A 16,929-nucleotide genomic window follows, 5' to 3' on the forward strand; every position below is an offset into this window, starting at 1 on the left:
ACTTAATATATTTTATACCTCTAACCAGCTCTCTTTCTTCCCTCTATCTTTACGAGCCTCTGGCAATGCACTGTTCTACTATATATGTCCTCGGAGATCAACTCTTTTACCTTCCACTTATGAGTGACAACATACACTACTTGTCTTTTTATGCCTGACTTATGGCCAGTGAAGTTTTCTATAGATAAAAATGAGTTACCTCTGTTCATAATTAAGAATTCGGTATAATGCCATAGTGTACCATGTAACATGCATTTTAATAGAGTCAGTTGGCCTGACCATTCAAGGCACTCCACAAATATCTTCTTTATTGCTGGTGTGCTCTTTTGTTATCCATGTGCTATAATTCTGGAACAAAGCACTATGTTGATAGAACTTGAAAAAGGCAGTGCAACTATATCCTATGATAGTTAATTTCTGGGTTATTTAATGTACATTAAACCCATGTAATACTACTTACTATGTGAGTTTACATATTACTTTCAGGTTTTTATTTTGTTTCTAATCCCATTGATTAGAGCCTGAATTCGATAATTTCTTTCATCATTGTCGTAGTCATTGTCTCTCTCTCTCTCTCTCTCTCTCTCTCTCTCTCTCTCTCTCTGTGTGTGTGTGTGTGTGTGTGTGTATGATCTGTGTCTTAGTCAGTGTTCTATTACTATGAAGAGACACCATGACCAAGGCAACTTGTATAAACGGAAGCATTTGATTGGGGCTTTGCTTACAGTTTCAGAGGTTTAGTCTGTTATCATCATGGTGGGGATCTTGGCAGCATATAGTCAGACATGGAGCTAGAGAAGTAGCTGAGAGTTCTACATCCAGATGAGAAGACAGAGGGAAGAGAGGAAGAGAGAGGGACTCCATGGGTTTTTGAAACCTCAAAGCCCACTTACTTCCTCCAACAAGACCACACTTCCTAATCCTTTCAAATAGTGCCACTCTCTGGTGACCAAGCATTCAAATCTGTCAGCCAATGGAGGCCATCCTCATTGAAACCACAGAGTTCTTGTGGAGATCAGAGGACAACTCTATGGCCTCTTTTACACAGGGATGGAATACAGGTCTCTAGGTTTGCACAGCAAGCTCCATTACAAACTTAGCTGTCTTTTAAAGGGGCATCTCTTTCCTTCAACCTCCTTTTTATGTTCTTTAGGATCGACTGAGGAATGTTTCTTTTGTCTTTTTGAGTGATATCAGCCTCCCTGTCACTTCCACAATCAAGTGTCCCCAGGAATTCCAAAAATTTAAATTTTTTTCCATATATATACATACATACATATATGTGTGTGCTTATGTGTACATGGATGCATGTGTGGAGAGTGGTAGTCACTTCTCTCCACCATGTGAATCATTGAACTCAAACTCAGGTTGTCAGGCTTGGCAGCAAGACTCTGAGCCATCTTGCTGGCCCTCAAATCATAAGTGAGGGAGGGTAAAGCCTATTGAGAAATACTAGCTTAGAGGGGGGGGAAAGGAAGCAAATTAACTATTACTTACCCTGGCTACTTCTAACTAGGTCAAGAAGGCGCATTGCTAACTACTTCCTCTTGTCAGTCTGTCAAAGTGGATGTTCTAAGATCTCAAAATTTCTTACCTCTTTCCTTTTCTTCCTTTCTACAGGGTCTTTATGTATAGTCTAAGCTGACCTTGATCTCATGATCCTCCTACCTCAACCTCCCTAGTGCTCAACATGCCTGTCCATTGTAAATATTTCTATTGAGATAAAATGAAAGAAATTGTTATTGTAACACGCTAGAATTGTTTTGTGTCAGATAAATGAATGATCTTCATTGTTTGAAGAAGGAATGTATCATTCTTGGGAGAAATTTAGTTTGCTGGATTGCATAGGTGATTTGAAGTTCTGATTATTATGTATTCATTTGTAGTAGTTCTGGAATTTATATACATGCAGTTGTTTTACGAATCATCTTACGTGTACCCTGAGCCTATGGTCCTGAGGAAATTATTGATGCTGTCCTTCTTCACCAGCCCTTTTGTCTTACCTCAGCCTCCCATCTTTTACCACACAACCTCTTAAGCAATTTATGGAGTTCATATGCTTATGTGGCTACTTGGATTATTAGTCATAATTAGTCTTATAGCAAAGTATAGGATGCTTAGTCTCTTTGAGAAATTGTAGACTTTTATCTTCTTCCAATTCACAAACTCTTGTATTCATTCAGAAATTCAACCTTTATGTTATTTAGATCATTCAGTAAATTAACTACTTGTATTCATTCAGAAATTCAACCTTTATGTTATTTAGATCATTCAGTAAATTAACTACTTAATATTTTTTGATAGGGATAGATAGGATTAAAACCATAGACTGTTATGGCATTTTCTTGCATTAGTATTAGGTATTTGGTATTATGCATGTGCTTGTAGCTATCCTGGAAGGTGGTGGCTTATTTACTTTTTATTTTTGTAGCATGCAGATTATCTCTTTAAAACAGTACAAGATAGCTTCAGGTGCAGCTGTTGTAAAATAAATAAATATATTGAAATTTTGAATCCTAATGACCTTATGAAAGGCAGAAATCTGCAACTGTCTAATTATCTATAGTGATGTGAATATAATTTTAATAGCCTACTGTGAATTTAAGCTTTTCTGGTAAGTGTTTTACCTGTTAAATGATCTAGAATGCTTTCTGTCTACCCAGCTCTCCTTCCTTCAGGCAGAACCATGTGGAAATCATTCCAAAACAATTAATGCTGCTTTAGTCACAAATTATTGATTTTTCTGTTTCATAGAGTGTATGTCGAACTGCTGCTCTACTTAGATTCTAAAATCAGGCATTTTAATTGTGTTTTCCAGGAAGATATGAATTTAAATGAAGATAAAAAGGCACCATTGCGGGAAAAGGACTTCAGTATCAAAAAAGAAATGGTGATGCAGTACATTAATACTGCTTCTAAGACAGTAAGTAAAGCTGTCAGGTTGAAAAATAATGCTGCAACATGTAGTGTGGAAAACAATGCATTTGTCTAATGAAGTGCTTGAGCTGGTGCAAAACTGCAATCAGAAGGCTTTTGAATGCCTAATTAGAAACAAGTATTATAATAAATTAGCTTCAGATATTTCCCATATTATTCTCTGAAATTTTTTTTAGGGGAGTGGTTTGGTTTTGGGTTTTGTGCAGTCTCACTGCTAGTGAATTAGGATGGTCATTGATTTCCAGTGTTATTTATACATGGGGATCGTATTTGTACTACAGATCTCTTGGAGACAGATTTTCCTCCACCCATCTAAGTTAGGATTCACAATAATCATTTCCATAGTGTGCATGTTCCTATGGGTAAGATCATCTTGTACTACCTTACAAATGTAAGTATTGAAAAGAACATTGTATCTCCCCATAGTCACCATTTTTCCAGGGAAACCTGAAAAGGAGCGGAAATAGTGACAAAGTGTCTAAGAAACTGATTGGCCTACAGAATCTGTTGCATTTACTTCACTGAAAAACACATGAGCTTGATAGAAGTTGTGAAAAATGGGGCTTGGATGAAAAATATAACATGGAAGTGTTCTAATTTACTTTGTTTTTGCTGTAATAAAACACCATAACCAACGTAGGGTGGAAAGGGTTTTTTCAGCTTACAAGTTCTAAGGCAGGAACCTGGGGGCAAGGTCCTTGAAGCAGAGACCATGGAGGGATGCTGCTTACTGGCTTGCTCTCCGGGGCTTGCTCAGCCTGCTTTCTTATTCAGCCCAGGCCCAAGTACTCAAGTATGATATTGCCCACAGTGGATTGGTTCTTCTGCCATCTATTAACAATATTAAAAAAAAAAATACCATACAGACAAGCCCACAGGCCTATCTGATAAAAATACTTCCTCAAGTAAAGCTCCCTCTCTCCCAAGTGGCTTAAGCTGACAACTTAGAACTGTGACAGGAGGTCAGCCATGAAGTGAAAGGCAATAGAGGGTGATCTTGGCTGAATTTGTAATGGGATTAGAAAGAAGTTTCTTATCCCACTGATTTTTACAGGATACTTTAACCTAAGGCAGACTATAAGTTATTTATACCTTTTCTCTGTATATCTGGTAGACAGCCTGTAACTCAGAGCTGTTTCTTCTGGAAGAAAGACTCAAGTGATGTTTAATTTTTAAACATATCTCGTGTTGTAGCAGTCTCCTCCTCAGTTGTAGAAGTCACGATGAGTAGTTTGCCTTTTCTAGCCGGGTATAGATAGGTTCTGTGTTCAGATGCTCTGACACCAATATTAGTGGCTTTTGCCCCTTAAAGATACGTGATTGTCATTTAGGAGTTAGGTTTTTGTTTTTTTTATTTTATTTTATTTTTATTTATTTATTTATTTTTTTGTTTTTTGTGCATGGGCATCTTAATTTACTTCTTTGATATTTGCTTTTTCTAACTGTAAAATGACAATTCCTGTGGCATACAGGTATTCTATCACCGTTAAGCTGTTTGTTCCATTTTTAGAACATTTGAAACTGGTGACTACCTCTGTGATATTAGCAGTTGTTTAGTTTTCCTTGTTATTTGCTTATTATTGCAATTGAAATCATTATAGCACGTTATACTGTTACATCAAATTTATCATAATAAAATATAGAAAAGTATCATGTAACACAAATTTACTATGGGTGTTTCCACATTTTTAAAAAGACACTTATTCAATATGTGTTTACTGGGTGTTAATATTTGTTAGCCAAGATTCTAGACAACAGAGATGGGTTCCAAAGTGCACTTGTCATTGTGTGTTAATGGAACCATTTGGTCAACATATAACTTGCATACATAGGTAAAACATGTGAAATATAATGTACAAAACCCAAAGCAGGGTAGGTGAATTGTATCATGTGGAGTAGTTAGGGAAGATGACTGTTAAGAAAATTGAAATCTAACAAGCCTAAATTTATTAGCTACAACCACGTAGGATACATTGCACAAGTTCCAACGGTCTTAGCAAACCCTGTGTATTAGAGCGTTTTAATCTGGAATTGGAGAAAATAAAGACTTACAAGACAAGATCAGCTGTACTTGAACTTTGTAAAGGCAGGTCTCTTTTAGTTTTCATTCACTGATTTACACCTTTAGTCCTCTAATCATTTTGAACCAAGGGGAATTTATTTATAAGAATGAGGTAATTAAATAGTCAGGACTGAAATAGATGAGTTATCTAGAGTGTGAGTGTAGCATTAACTCACTTAATTAGTGTGTAGAATATCATGGCTTTTCCTAGGTGCGGCCTGAATAATTTGACGGGTGATTAACATTATGGGAAGTTCCAGCTGACCAGCCACTTACTGCTCTGCAAGTAGCGTCCCATTTTATTAGCGCTAGTGTTCACATTTTTGTCCTGCCATTTTATTTATATTAATGACTGCTGAAAAGTTACTGAGAAAGGCAGATCACTATAGACTCATATTTTATAGGTTGTGGGCTATAGCCATCTGTACAGCACCACCACAGGTCTCTTTCCAGAGATCAAGAAATTTATGTCAGGCATATGTTCATTAAGATTTTTGTATTATGAATTTGATTTGAATATTTTTTTGTGAGTAAACTAAGTATTTTTTGAAACTCATACTCATACCTGCAGTTGATTTAAAAATGCTGTGGGAGGCCAGCAAGTTGGCTCAGTGGATAAGGGCGTTTGCTGCCAAGCCTGATGACCTGAGTTCTAGTTGTCCTTTGATATTCACACATGCAATGTGGCATACCCATGGACCTCAACTCATCCCCTCTCCACACACAAATAAATAATGATAAAAAAGTTTTAAAAAAGTCAAAACATGCTCCCAAATAATAACCCAAAAAGTTCTAACAAGGTTACTTCTTAGAATAGGAGAAAAAAAAAACAACCATTAAACTTAACTCATTCACAACACCTTATAAGTTTGAATTTAGGTTGCTAAATAGTTATACTGAATTTTTGCAGTTAAGAATTATTAAAATTTTAATAAGCAGGGTCATATTAGGATCTGACAATGGCAGATTGGCTTTTTCTTAACTTACTAGGATGTGGACATGTGGTTCAAGTTGTTCGCTATAGTGTGGTGGGCAAGTTTGATGGGTGGCTTTTGGGAAATCTTTTTCTCCTGGATTTAGAGATCCTAAGGTGGGAGATTATCTTTTTCTGGGAGTGGCCATAGTTGCAGGAGGTTTCATGATAAATTGAGGATAGAACTATGGAGCAATGACTTGGGCCCAGTACAAATAGAATTTATGTAATAATGTACATTCCTTTGTAAGTTGCTTTGGGTTTTTTGTGCTTCTCTAAATGACTTGATGGGCCAGCCACATGCACTGACTGACGTGGGTGATCTCTAATGCTGTTCTATTCTAGAAATTGCCATTTCCATTCAAAAGAACATGGTAAAATCCCCTTGCACAGTGTATGTCCCCTGAGCATAATTGACAATGATATTGCAAGGCCCTGTGTGCAGTTCTTGGTACTGGCATTTAGCATGGTCAATGGAGAAGGGTCTTCTAGAAAATGCAGACATGGCTTCTGTTTGGTTACATAGCTGGGGGGTGAGACTTTAAAACTAGATGTAATGAGACAGACAAATCAGGGAAGAATTCACAGTTCCCAGTAGTGTAGTGTCTGAAAAATTGAAAGTCTGGGACAAAACAGGAATATCTCTTTTTGTCTAAGGATTTTCTTTAAGAAAACTAGTAATTAAAACATGATGTGCCACATAAATGTTAAATATATGGGATAGTGTTTAAGCACAAATGCAGTTCTTCAGAAATTATCTTATCTTCCCTTAAAATGCTTGCAGCATATTCCAGACGTTGTCAGCTGATGGTTCTGTCATCGAGAGTCCTGGACCTTAAGTGGATTAATGGGGCTTTGGGGACATATCCTAACTGAGTTGCTGCCTCCACCTGGACTTTTCTCCTCTTTCTCTTTGGACTGTGCATACCACATTAGGTCTGTGATTCCCGTGTTTATGTTAGGGCTTATTTTGTTGTGGTTGGTTGAGTTTATAGTCAGGTTAAACCATTCTTCATGGCTTGATAATAAAAGTCTATGACAGAGGCCATGGAGACCATAGATGAAGTTATAAACAATTAAAGAATGCATTAAAATAATTTTGGTTTAGAATAGGATTTAGACCAATAAGATTCCTTTTTGCTAAAAGATTGTTAAAAATATCTTTCAAGAGCGAAGATTCTTCCAATGTTGTTCCATCCATAATGTTTGTTGTAGTAATTTATGGCCATTGAACACTGAAGCCATAGGGTCGTGGTTCTTAACCTTCCTAATGATGTGACCCTTTAATACTCACATTCTGGTGACCCCCACCCATAAAGTTATTTCATTGTTATTTCATAACTGTAGTTTTGCTACTGTTATGAATTGTAATGTGAATATCTGTGTTTTTCTATGGTGTTAAGTGACCCTTTGAAAGGGTTGTTTGACCCCCAAAGGGGTTGCGACCCACAGGTTGAGAACTGCTCCCTTACAGGCTCCAAGCTATGTCCCACAGAAGTGCAAGTAGACTCACAAAGTCTTGAGGAGCTGATTAGGGAGGCCACATTTACCAGCTAGTTCCTTTTGAGGAGGAGTGGCTTGTTTCTGAGTTTCCTGGAAGTTTGCTAGCTCTCTCTAACTTTGGTTTACCATTCCTAGTCCGCCTGGTTTCTGTGTGACTGTAAGGATTCCAGTGCATTTACTAGAAAAGGTTCAGGTAGCTTAACGTTCTTTCCTAAATATTACTGGATTTGTTCCCAGATTTGTGCTGCATTTGGTTATAAGAGCAATACAAGCTTACAATTAAAACAGAATAAGCACAATAAGTACAGTATGCCTGTCAAGACCAAACATAATCCTAGAATTAGTCACTGATTATATCTTACTGAATGTTCTGCATGATTTATGGTTTTCTTTTTAAAAATCTTTAAGATGAGAGGAATGGGGGAATGATATAATTTTATTTTTTATTAAAAATAAAATAAATTAAAAATCATATACAGTATTAGGTTTCATTCTGGTACTATGAAACAAAATTGTATTTGTTAATAACCCTTTTCTCTCCCATTTCTTGGGCCCCGCCTCCTATCTACTTTCATCATCTAATCTTATTATGATTTCAATGTTTCATTGATTTCAGCTCTGAGTGTCAAGGTACCTCTTTATTCTTATATTCCTTTCACTTTGGTTTTTATTCATGAAATGATATTTTTGTCTCTTAAACATTTCAAGATTGGCATCTATACATTGTGCATAGTCCAAACAGGAAACAGTCATCTCATTTCTTACCTTGAAGTGAATTTTTAAATCTTCAGTTTAATTTAAAAAAATTATTTAAATCTTTTATGTTTAAATTCTTTTGTTTCAATCCATAGTTTCTCTGTTTTAAATATTTGTTTCTTGTCTTCTGTATTTGCTGAATGTCTGAGCTCATATTGAAGTTGTTACATTAAAATATATATTTAATTTTTTTCCCATGTAATATATTTTGATCATACTTTTCCCCTCCCTCAACTACTCCCAGATCCTCTCCTACTCCGTGCCCACTCAAATTCATGTTCTCCTTCCCATTCTCTCAAAAACAAAAAGAAGGAAATTTCAAAGAGAAAAACCAAAAAAAAAAAAAAAAAATCAAAACAAACAGCTCCACCACTCAAAATAACCATGGTGTCCATTTTGTGATGGCCAACAGAGATGTCTGTCATTCTTTAGGAATGTTCTAGTTTTGATTCCATTCACAGCATTTTCTGATCCAGGTAGAATTCCATTCTGACTGGGAACCCAGGGAGCTGAGTGTTGAGAGTTCATGGAACATTGATGCCCAACCTGTTCAAATCTTTCCTGGGGCTTGTGGAGTCTACTTCTATGACCACTGACCAAACTCCTCAGATGCCACCGAGACTGCTGTTAGCTCTCTGAGCCATTTTGAGTTCTCTGGATTGCCATCACTTGGTTGGCTTTCTTCGTTTGTTCAAGTGAGGTATTGACAATGTACAGGTCTTGTGGCAATTGATAGTGTGTCTCTAACTGCTTTAATGAAATTGTTGGAGGACTGCATTGTTGTCTTGTTTTATTCTTTTTTTTTTTTTAATTACCACTATTTAGTAATCTTGTCTTTTTTTCCTGTGAGAACCCAGGAAGCTTCCAGAACTACTGTACCTCTGCTGTGTACCCAGACTCTACAGTCCTCTGGATTTCTTTTGTTGTACGTGAAGTAGTAATTTAGGTTAAAAATGGTTCTCTCATCCCCTCCTCCTCCATTTTCTGGGGAGGAGTAATGATTGATTGAGGGAGACTCATTTTTTCTGTATAACTTACCTGGTAGCTCTAGTTTCCAGTTTGTTGCATCTGTAAACTCTCATCACACCACTAAATGGTCCATGTCTTACAAATAGATTTGGATGAAATGCTAGTTTTAGCTTGACTTTCTGCTACGCTTGCATGGGACTGTCATCTCATGTAGTTCCAGTAAGCCATGTAGCACGCGCCATTTGCTGTATCCCGATTAGGTGGAAACTGGAGACTGCCCTTCGGTGTTGTACCTCACCCATGGAAAAAGAGGTCTCATCTGCTTGTGTGTGTCTATAAATTAGTGAGTGTGTTAAATCTATCACAGCATGAAATCACTTCAAGCACTGTGAAAGAATATCTTAAAGAATTTAAATTGATTGCAGATGTTAGTGCAATTAAGCAGGCCTGATGAGCTAAGAATCATGGTTCTCAGATTTGAATATGAATGCATTTAAAAAAATTACAGTGATGTACTCCATGTAAATGGAATTCGTAGGCATCTGAGAGGTTTTAATCACCTTCTGTTTTCAAATGGTTCAGAAACATGAAAAGTAATGTGTGACCCCTTATGCAGATACCTGAATCACCTAAAATAAATATGTATTAGTTTGAAGTACGTAATTCTGAGGCATCCTTATCTAACAAGAATTGAGGCTGATTATTCCTTCCATTATTTTATTTTTCTACCAATCGGCTTTATACATTCTTTGTGTTTGTACTTCAGTTAAAAATATATTCTATAGGTAGAGGAAAATGCAACATTACTTCACCCTAAACTTTCATGTTGAAAAAGAGATGTAAGGCCAATAGGCCGGAGTAAAGCATTTAGATTACAGGCATCTGTTGGTGGGACTCTACCTTCCTAGCTTCTGCTTTCACTACTAAAGCACCAAAGAAGAACTTTTACTTGTTTGAAAAAGTAGCATACTAGGTTGTAAATTAGGCAGCAGTCTTTGAAGCCAGACTTTAACAAGATGAAATAGAGTATATGGTGTGCTCATTCTCAATTTGTCTCAAAATTGATCTATGGTTTAAGTAATTATGCTCATTAATTTCTATAACATTGTAAAATGTTATGGACATTAAGACTTTCTTGTCCTATAGTAAAGTAAAATGCCAAAATAGCAGGGAACCATTTAAGAACATATTTAAGACTAAAAGTACTGAAAAGTTCTGAAGAATAGCATCACTAATGACTGGAAACAAAGAATACATTTTTTCAAAGATGGTACAAGTTAAAGCTTTGTTCTACAATTATATACAAAAACTTACTTGATTCTATCATGTGGCCTATACTTTGTTTTTAGGAGTAACAAATGCAGCTCAAATTATTAAATTCAAGTACTAACTAAAATCATAAAAGTTTACAGGGTTGTGTGTGTGTGTGTGTGTGTGTGTGTGTGTGTGTGTGTGTGTGTGATAGAGAGGCAGCATTTAAAAGTCTCATAATAGTTCGTCTTTCTCCCGTTTTATTGAAGTTCAAAGTAAAAGTAGAAAATGAGACTGGATGAATAAATGTTATGGTAGAAGCTTTGTGATTCATATCTGTGATACAAAGTTGAATATAAAGTTAATAATCCTGAGCATCATAAAAATACACATTGCAGTCTCAGATACATATATATTTACCTGCTTGTCTTTGAATATAATGTCGGCAATATATGTTTAGGCTTATAAGTTATTTTAGTCTTATCTAATTGATTTTTCGAGACAAAGTTTTTCTGTGTAGCATTGGTCCCTGTCCTGGATCTCTCTCTGTAGACCAGGCTGGCCTCGAACTCACAGAGATCCGCCTGAGCCTGCCTCCCGAGTGCTGGGATTAAAGGTGCGCGCTACCACCACCCGCCATACCTAATTTGAAACAAGTCCCTTTGAACAGATTACTAAACTTGCAATTGTGTCCCCCTGCCCCCGCAGTGTGTGTGTGTGTGTGTGTGTGCTTGCTGGTATATGCATGTGCATATGTTGATGCGCTCAGCACCTCACTGTGTATGCATATGTGGTTGTGAGAGGATGATGTTGGGTATCTTTCTCCTGTAATGCTGTCTACTTCTATTTTTTGATATGGTCTCTCATTGAACGTATAGCTCACCATTTAGGCTAGACTAAACACATTAGCCTCAGTGTGTCTGTTATCTTAATCCCTTCCCTCCGTTCTGGAGTCACAGATATTTGCCAACATAACATAAACAGCTTGGTGTCATTAAAGAAAAGAAAAATCAATTCTTGGCATTCCCAGAATTACGTTCACAGGAACAGACATATGCAGCTCCCACAATGGGCATTTCTCCCAACATTGTAGCCTGGTCTTCCATTTCTATGACTAGCTGTCTGTCTCCAGAACCTTAGAGCACTCAGTTTCTTTACTTCTGTTTATGTCCTTAGTGATGTCACGAAAATACATTTTTCTGTAGCATGTTTTATTACCCCCTTTATTCTATCCTCATAGCTTTAGGAAGTGACTTGCAGAAAACAGATCCCACTGACTGTACATCTGACAGGATGGCCATGTTGGCAGGTTCAGATGCGAATTCTCCAGTGACTAAGAATCCGTCCTTTCTATATCTCTTAGCTTTGTTTTCCTATGAGTTGGTTTATTTGTCCGTCCTCTTTAGTCTATGCAGACAGTAACAGAAGCTCCTGGCTTCATTTCATTTTGATTAGTAATCCTTTAGAATTTTAGAAAACGACACAGTAGTTTAAAAAAGTCTTAGGCCAGTATGCTTGTAAACCCTGACCCCTTATTTTTATATATAATATACTAATATTATTTCAAATTTGAGAATTGGACATTTAATTAATATATAAATGTTTCATTGAAAAACTTTCCTGCATCTTTACATGTAAAATCAGTTTTCTTATTGTTATCTCTTGGTTTTTATTGTATTTGACCCTGGTGGATTTATGGTAAAAATAGAAGACACCATTTTTCTTCTCTAAAATATTCTTAGGTAGACTACAATTACCTGATAACTTAATTTTAAATTGTGAAATGTCATAGATTTTTCCAACCCTTTTTGTAGTTTGCCCTTTTTCTACTAAAAATTATACTTTTGTTTCTACTTCTCCTAAGTATAAACTTAAACCCCTTTTATTTTATCCTTTATAAATGAATTTAGCATACTTATTGAGGAATGTTCTGGTATCCTGCAAGAGTGTGCTGTAACTATTGTATTTTTCCAAACTTGATGTCAACTCTTGATTTTTAAAAATTTCAACCCCTACATTTTTTGTTTTTTAAATTTATTATTATTATTATTGTTGTTGTTGTTTGCTGAGGATTGAACTATGTGACATCTAGATAATCTTGCCAACCCAAGGTCACTCAGCTGTTTTAGCCCTATCTTAATCTTCCACGGTCTGGCTCCTCATTCTCCTCACAGCAGCCAGCTCCTGCCCTCCATTTAGCCATATTCCATAAAGGCTCGGGTTGAATGAGCTATTTCACTGCAGTCTTGTTGTTGTCTTGGCCAACTGTATTAATGATCAGAGCCCAGAGTGAGAGATGACCTGGCCCTGCCCTCATATGTTACATGCAGAAGCCAAACACATGCAGACATGAGTCAGGTTTATTGGTTGTCCAGACAAGGTGGATCCCTATGAGCATATCACCTTTGCAAACTTATCAGTGTTTACATGTGACCCTTGGAGGCTCACAAACTCAGTTCTTCACAATGATAAGTAGTATATACTGTACAACATGTGTTGTGTAATATGATTTAGTATGTACTTCATGAAAAGACATATCATACAAGCTAATGCACAATGATGTTTGAAATTGAAAGCATGTTAGTAATTCATGATCAGGAAGAAAAGGATCCTTGAAGTGTTTTCTCATAGGCTAGTCTATATAGAAGGCATATGAGTTGTTTACTTAGTTTGTGGATGATTTATAGAGACAATTGACCATACATACATTTAGACTAAGATCCTGTTACTGTGAATGCACTTAGAACCATCTGATGTCTATCTTTAGTGTCCTAAAATTCATGTAGTTGTCCATTTACTTGATGTGATCAGACAAGAATTTTCATGAGGCTAGGAATACCTGCTGTGACACATAGTAGATGTATGTGTTTATGTTTCTGGTTTTCCCTTTTCCTGAGGAGTCTGGGAGACAGCAGAATGTCACATCTGTGGGTTGGTGGCCTAATTGAAGATCTAATGCAGACAGCCTCCTCTTATGATACATACTATTAGTTATAGTACTTTTTAATTGATACATTTATTCTTGTAATGGTAATTAAAACATTCACTTCGAGTTTATATTCTTTATATAAATATGAGTTATTTTAATGGGGATTTATATAATTCCTTATATATTTTGAGTTTTTCTCTAATTATCTGAAGTTACTTATAAGATTTGGTGTTACTTTATAGTTGGTAAATTTATCTTTCCTAAACTATACATCCTGTCCCTGTTGCCCTTTAGGGGAGAATCAGCCATGGATAGGTTTTGTATCTCATTTTGTTTTCTTACTATTTGGATTTTATAACTCATGATCTTTTTATATTTCCTTCTATCATTTTTGAAAATTTTCATAGGACAGAAGGTTGTTTAAATAATCAAAATAAAATGATTACATATTCTAAGATCAACTTGTTTAGTAATCAAGTGACATCCCAAGTACCATTCATTTATTCAGATGCTCATATTTAAAATTATTAAAATCAAAGGTGCAACTTAAAAAGATAAAGTATCATTTATTGAAGCAGTCTTTAATGGAGAATGACTTTTTTACTGTCTTATTGCCCTGTCTGGTCTACTTAAAAGAAAAAAGGCCTATGATTTAAAAATACTCTTCATATGAAGAGTGCTTTTGAGTACTTTTCTTGTGATATATGATCACAAAGCATTCAAATACAAATAATGCACTATAAAGAATGAATGGATAGAAATACTTTAATTATATTTATATAGTTTTAATTTAAGTATAATAACAAAATCCAAGGTAACAATATGAACAAGGGGGAATGTGATGAAGGTGTTGAATGTAACTCATCCTCTTTGTCTTATAAAAGTACAAAATTTGGAAGATAGAAGACAGCATGAAAAAGGAAACAAGTCCTAATCAACGATGAGACAAAGCTAAAATATTATGGTTGTTTTGATTCCGAAAAGGTATATGGAAGTGATTTTGTAACAGTAAAACTAAGATTAGAGGAAATTGCTCTTTTCTTTTATTGTCTGTGTTTTCACAGAAGTCTGAAGACTGGGTTAAAAACTATGAACAGCATAGCTACCAAAGGGACTATGAAATGGGATGTGCTATTATTAGGTTGCCATCCATTTTGAGACTATGTTGATAATTTAAAAAAAAAGATGGATACTGGGCCTTTCTCTGAGATGGTGTTGCGTTGTATGGCATTATATCTGACACCCAATGAAGGACTTGAGCAACCTGGGCGAACATTCCTCAAAACTTCTTAGAGGTGAATGTGTGCCCCTTCTAGTTTGGAGACATAGATACTGGAAGTGTACTCTTTGCATTTGGTAGGTTCTAACGCTAAGAGAAGCTGTGTGAATGCGTTAGTAAAGAGGAAAACGATTAGACAAGTATAGGAACCAGATTTGTGAAAGATTTTGGTTAGACGTAGGCTTCTCAGGAGTGTTTAATTGACTTGCATGGAGTATTGAAGGGAACCATATGCATGTGCAGTTACTCCAACAGGGAGAATATATGCATAGTACTACCCTTTGAAGAGGAGACACAGAAGTTTCCCTTGGAAGTCCTGTGTAGTGCTTAGACATTTTCCTCTTCTACAGGGTGATGGTGGAGGTGACCGTCAAATCTGAGTATAGTTTTTTCCTTCTCCCTCCTCCCCATTGTATTCAGCTCTGAAGGTACTCCAAAAGCTGGTAAATTGGATGGAGTCATTGAAGAACAAGTTAGGAAAAAGTGAATATCCACAGCTGTACTCATGCCTGTACATTCAATATTCTGAGTGGGCTCTATACTGACAATCATGAGAATCTTTCAATATTAATTTAATTAATATCGAAGAATTAATATTGGTGGAATTCTATTCGGAAAAACTTATTTTTTCTTAGTACCCCAGATAGTATACTATTTAGAATAATATTCTGACGTAATATTGCTAAAAATAGTATCAGAATAACATTTCTTTCATTTAAACTAGAAATTTATTCAAAGGAGGAATACATTTACTAATGAAAATTATAGATTAGTAAAGAGGACTGAGTAAATACAGTCTCGAATTAAAAGCTTTGAAGAAAATATTGGTTTTGTATCAGTGTGTAAAGAACATGGAGAAATCATTAAGAGAAAGATGAAAAACCCAAAGGAATTACTTTTTGTGAGTAGGCAGTTTACCCATGAATTACTAAGGCAAACACACCTGAGAAGATGTTCAACCAGTATATAAATTAAAACAGATAAGGAGAGCATTTTTAATCTGTCAAAATAGAAAAATCAAAAAGATTGTTGATAGTGTTTAGGAAAGCATAGAAATATATATCAGTTTGAATTTTTCGGAGTATCATTTGGTAGTATCTATCAAAATGAAAACTTGTACATGCATGTAACAACCCATTATTTCTAGCATATCTTAGAATAATAGCTTGAGAACCAAAGATCTGTGTATGAGGGGATTACAGCAGGGTGTGAAATATCAAGACTCTTAGACCAAAGAAAATGTCTGTTTATAGTGAAATTATTAAGTGTGGTATTGATTCAACTGATGAGTTAGGCAAGACTAACTAAGAAGTTACCAGTATAAAAAGCAATGTAGACTCATAATTATGTATGGTACCAACAGTTTTTTTGTAAAGAAAGTTGGTGTTTGTGCTTAGATATGTAAATGAGGGAGCTAGCACCTTGTGTATTTATTTTGTTTTCTAAGTTTTCAGTCTTTATATCAAAAAAATGTCCATATAGAAAATACGTTTTTCAGTAAGAACAAAATCTGATGTTGCTCCTAACAAAGAACACTGTCTTGGTCTTGTTTACTGAGTTGTTTTGTTATGGTGCAGATGGCCTGATAACATGGACCACATTTCAATTAGGAGAAATAAAAACAAATCAGCAGAGCTAATAGTATGCTGTTTGCAAAGCTTTCAGTGCGACTCGGAATAGCTCACAGATTCATTTTATATTCTTGTAGTAAATTGGTACTCATTTAATAATCACTTTTATTTACAGAACTTAGTTTTGGAAACATCTGGATAAATCTATGAATAATTTAAGTGTTCAAATAGTGTTTATTAAGCATTTGCCAATGCATGAGAATGCTGGGTGCTGTAAACACCACCAGACTGAAAAGTACAGGAAGTGTGAAGATATCAGATAGCTGTATCACCACCAGCATCTACAGAGGATGACACAGTGCTAGATTTCTCTGTTTGCCTCAGAAGGTTCATGTTCAGTAAACCGACTTTCCATTGGAAGATTCAGAGGACCAGAGCTAATGCCGTCTAAGTCACGTTCCATTTTGGAAAGTCATTTGATTCCTTACTATACTTAGAAATATTAGTCAGTTGCCAGTTGGTGTTTCTAAGCTATTCAGTTGAAAACTTGATGTAATTTTAAAACTACCATTTGAACAGTAATGTATAAAAATTATACAAAATACAGATTACAAATTGAAAGTAATTTATAGTATCTCTGCCAGAGGTAACTGCTGTTAACATTTCTTTGTTACTTTTTTACAGTCTTGAAAAGTAAGG

The 16,929-nt window shown here is 35.7% G+C and overlaps 1 protein-coding gene across 1 annotated transcript in view; it reads left to right on the forward strand.

Annotated features, from left to right (window-relative positions):
* Positions 1–16,929, forward strand: part of Diaph3 (diaphanous related formin 3) — a 242,421-nt gene that overhangs the window by 20,624 nt on the left and 204,868 nt on the right. The window contains 1 exon segment of the mRNA XM_059274292.1: positions 2,819–2,923. Within this exon segment, the coding sequence (XP_059130275.1) occupies positions 2,819–2,923 (105 nt within the window).

Source organism: Peromyscus eremicus, chromosome 9 (genome assembly GCF_949786415.1).
Source record: "Peromyscus eremicus chromosome 9, PerEre_H2_v1, whole genome shotgun sequence".
Lineage (NCBI taxonomy): Eukaryota > Metazoa > Chordata > Mammalia > Rodentia > Cricetidae > Peromyscus > Peromyscus eremicus.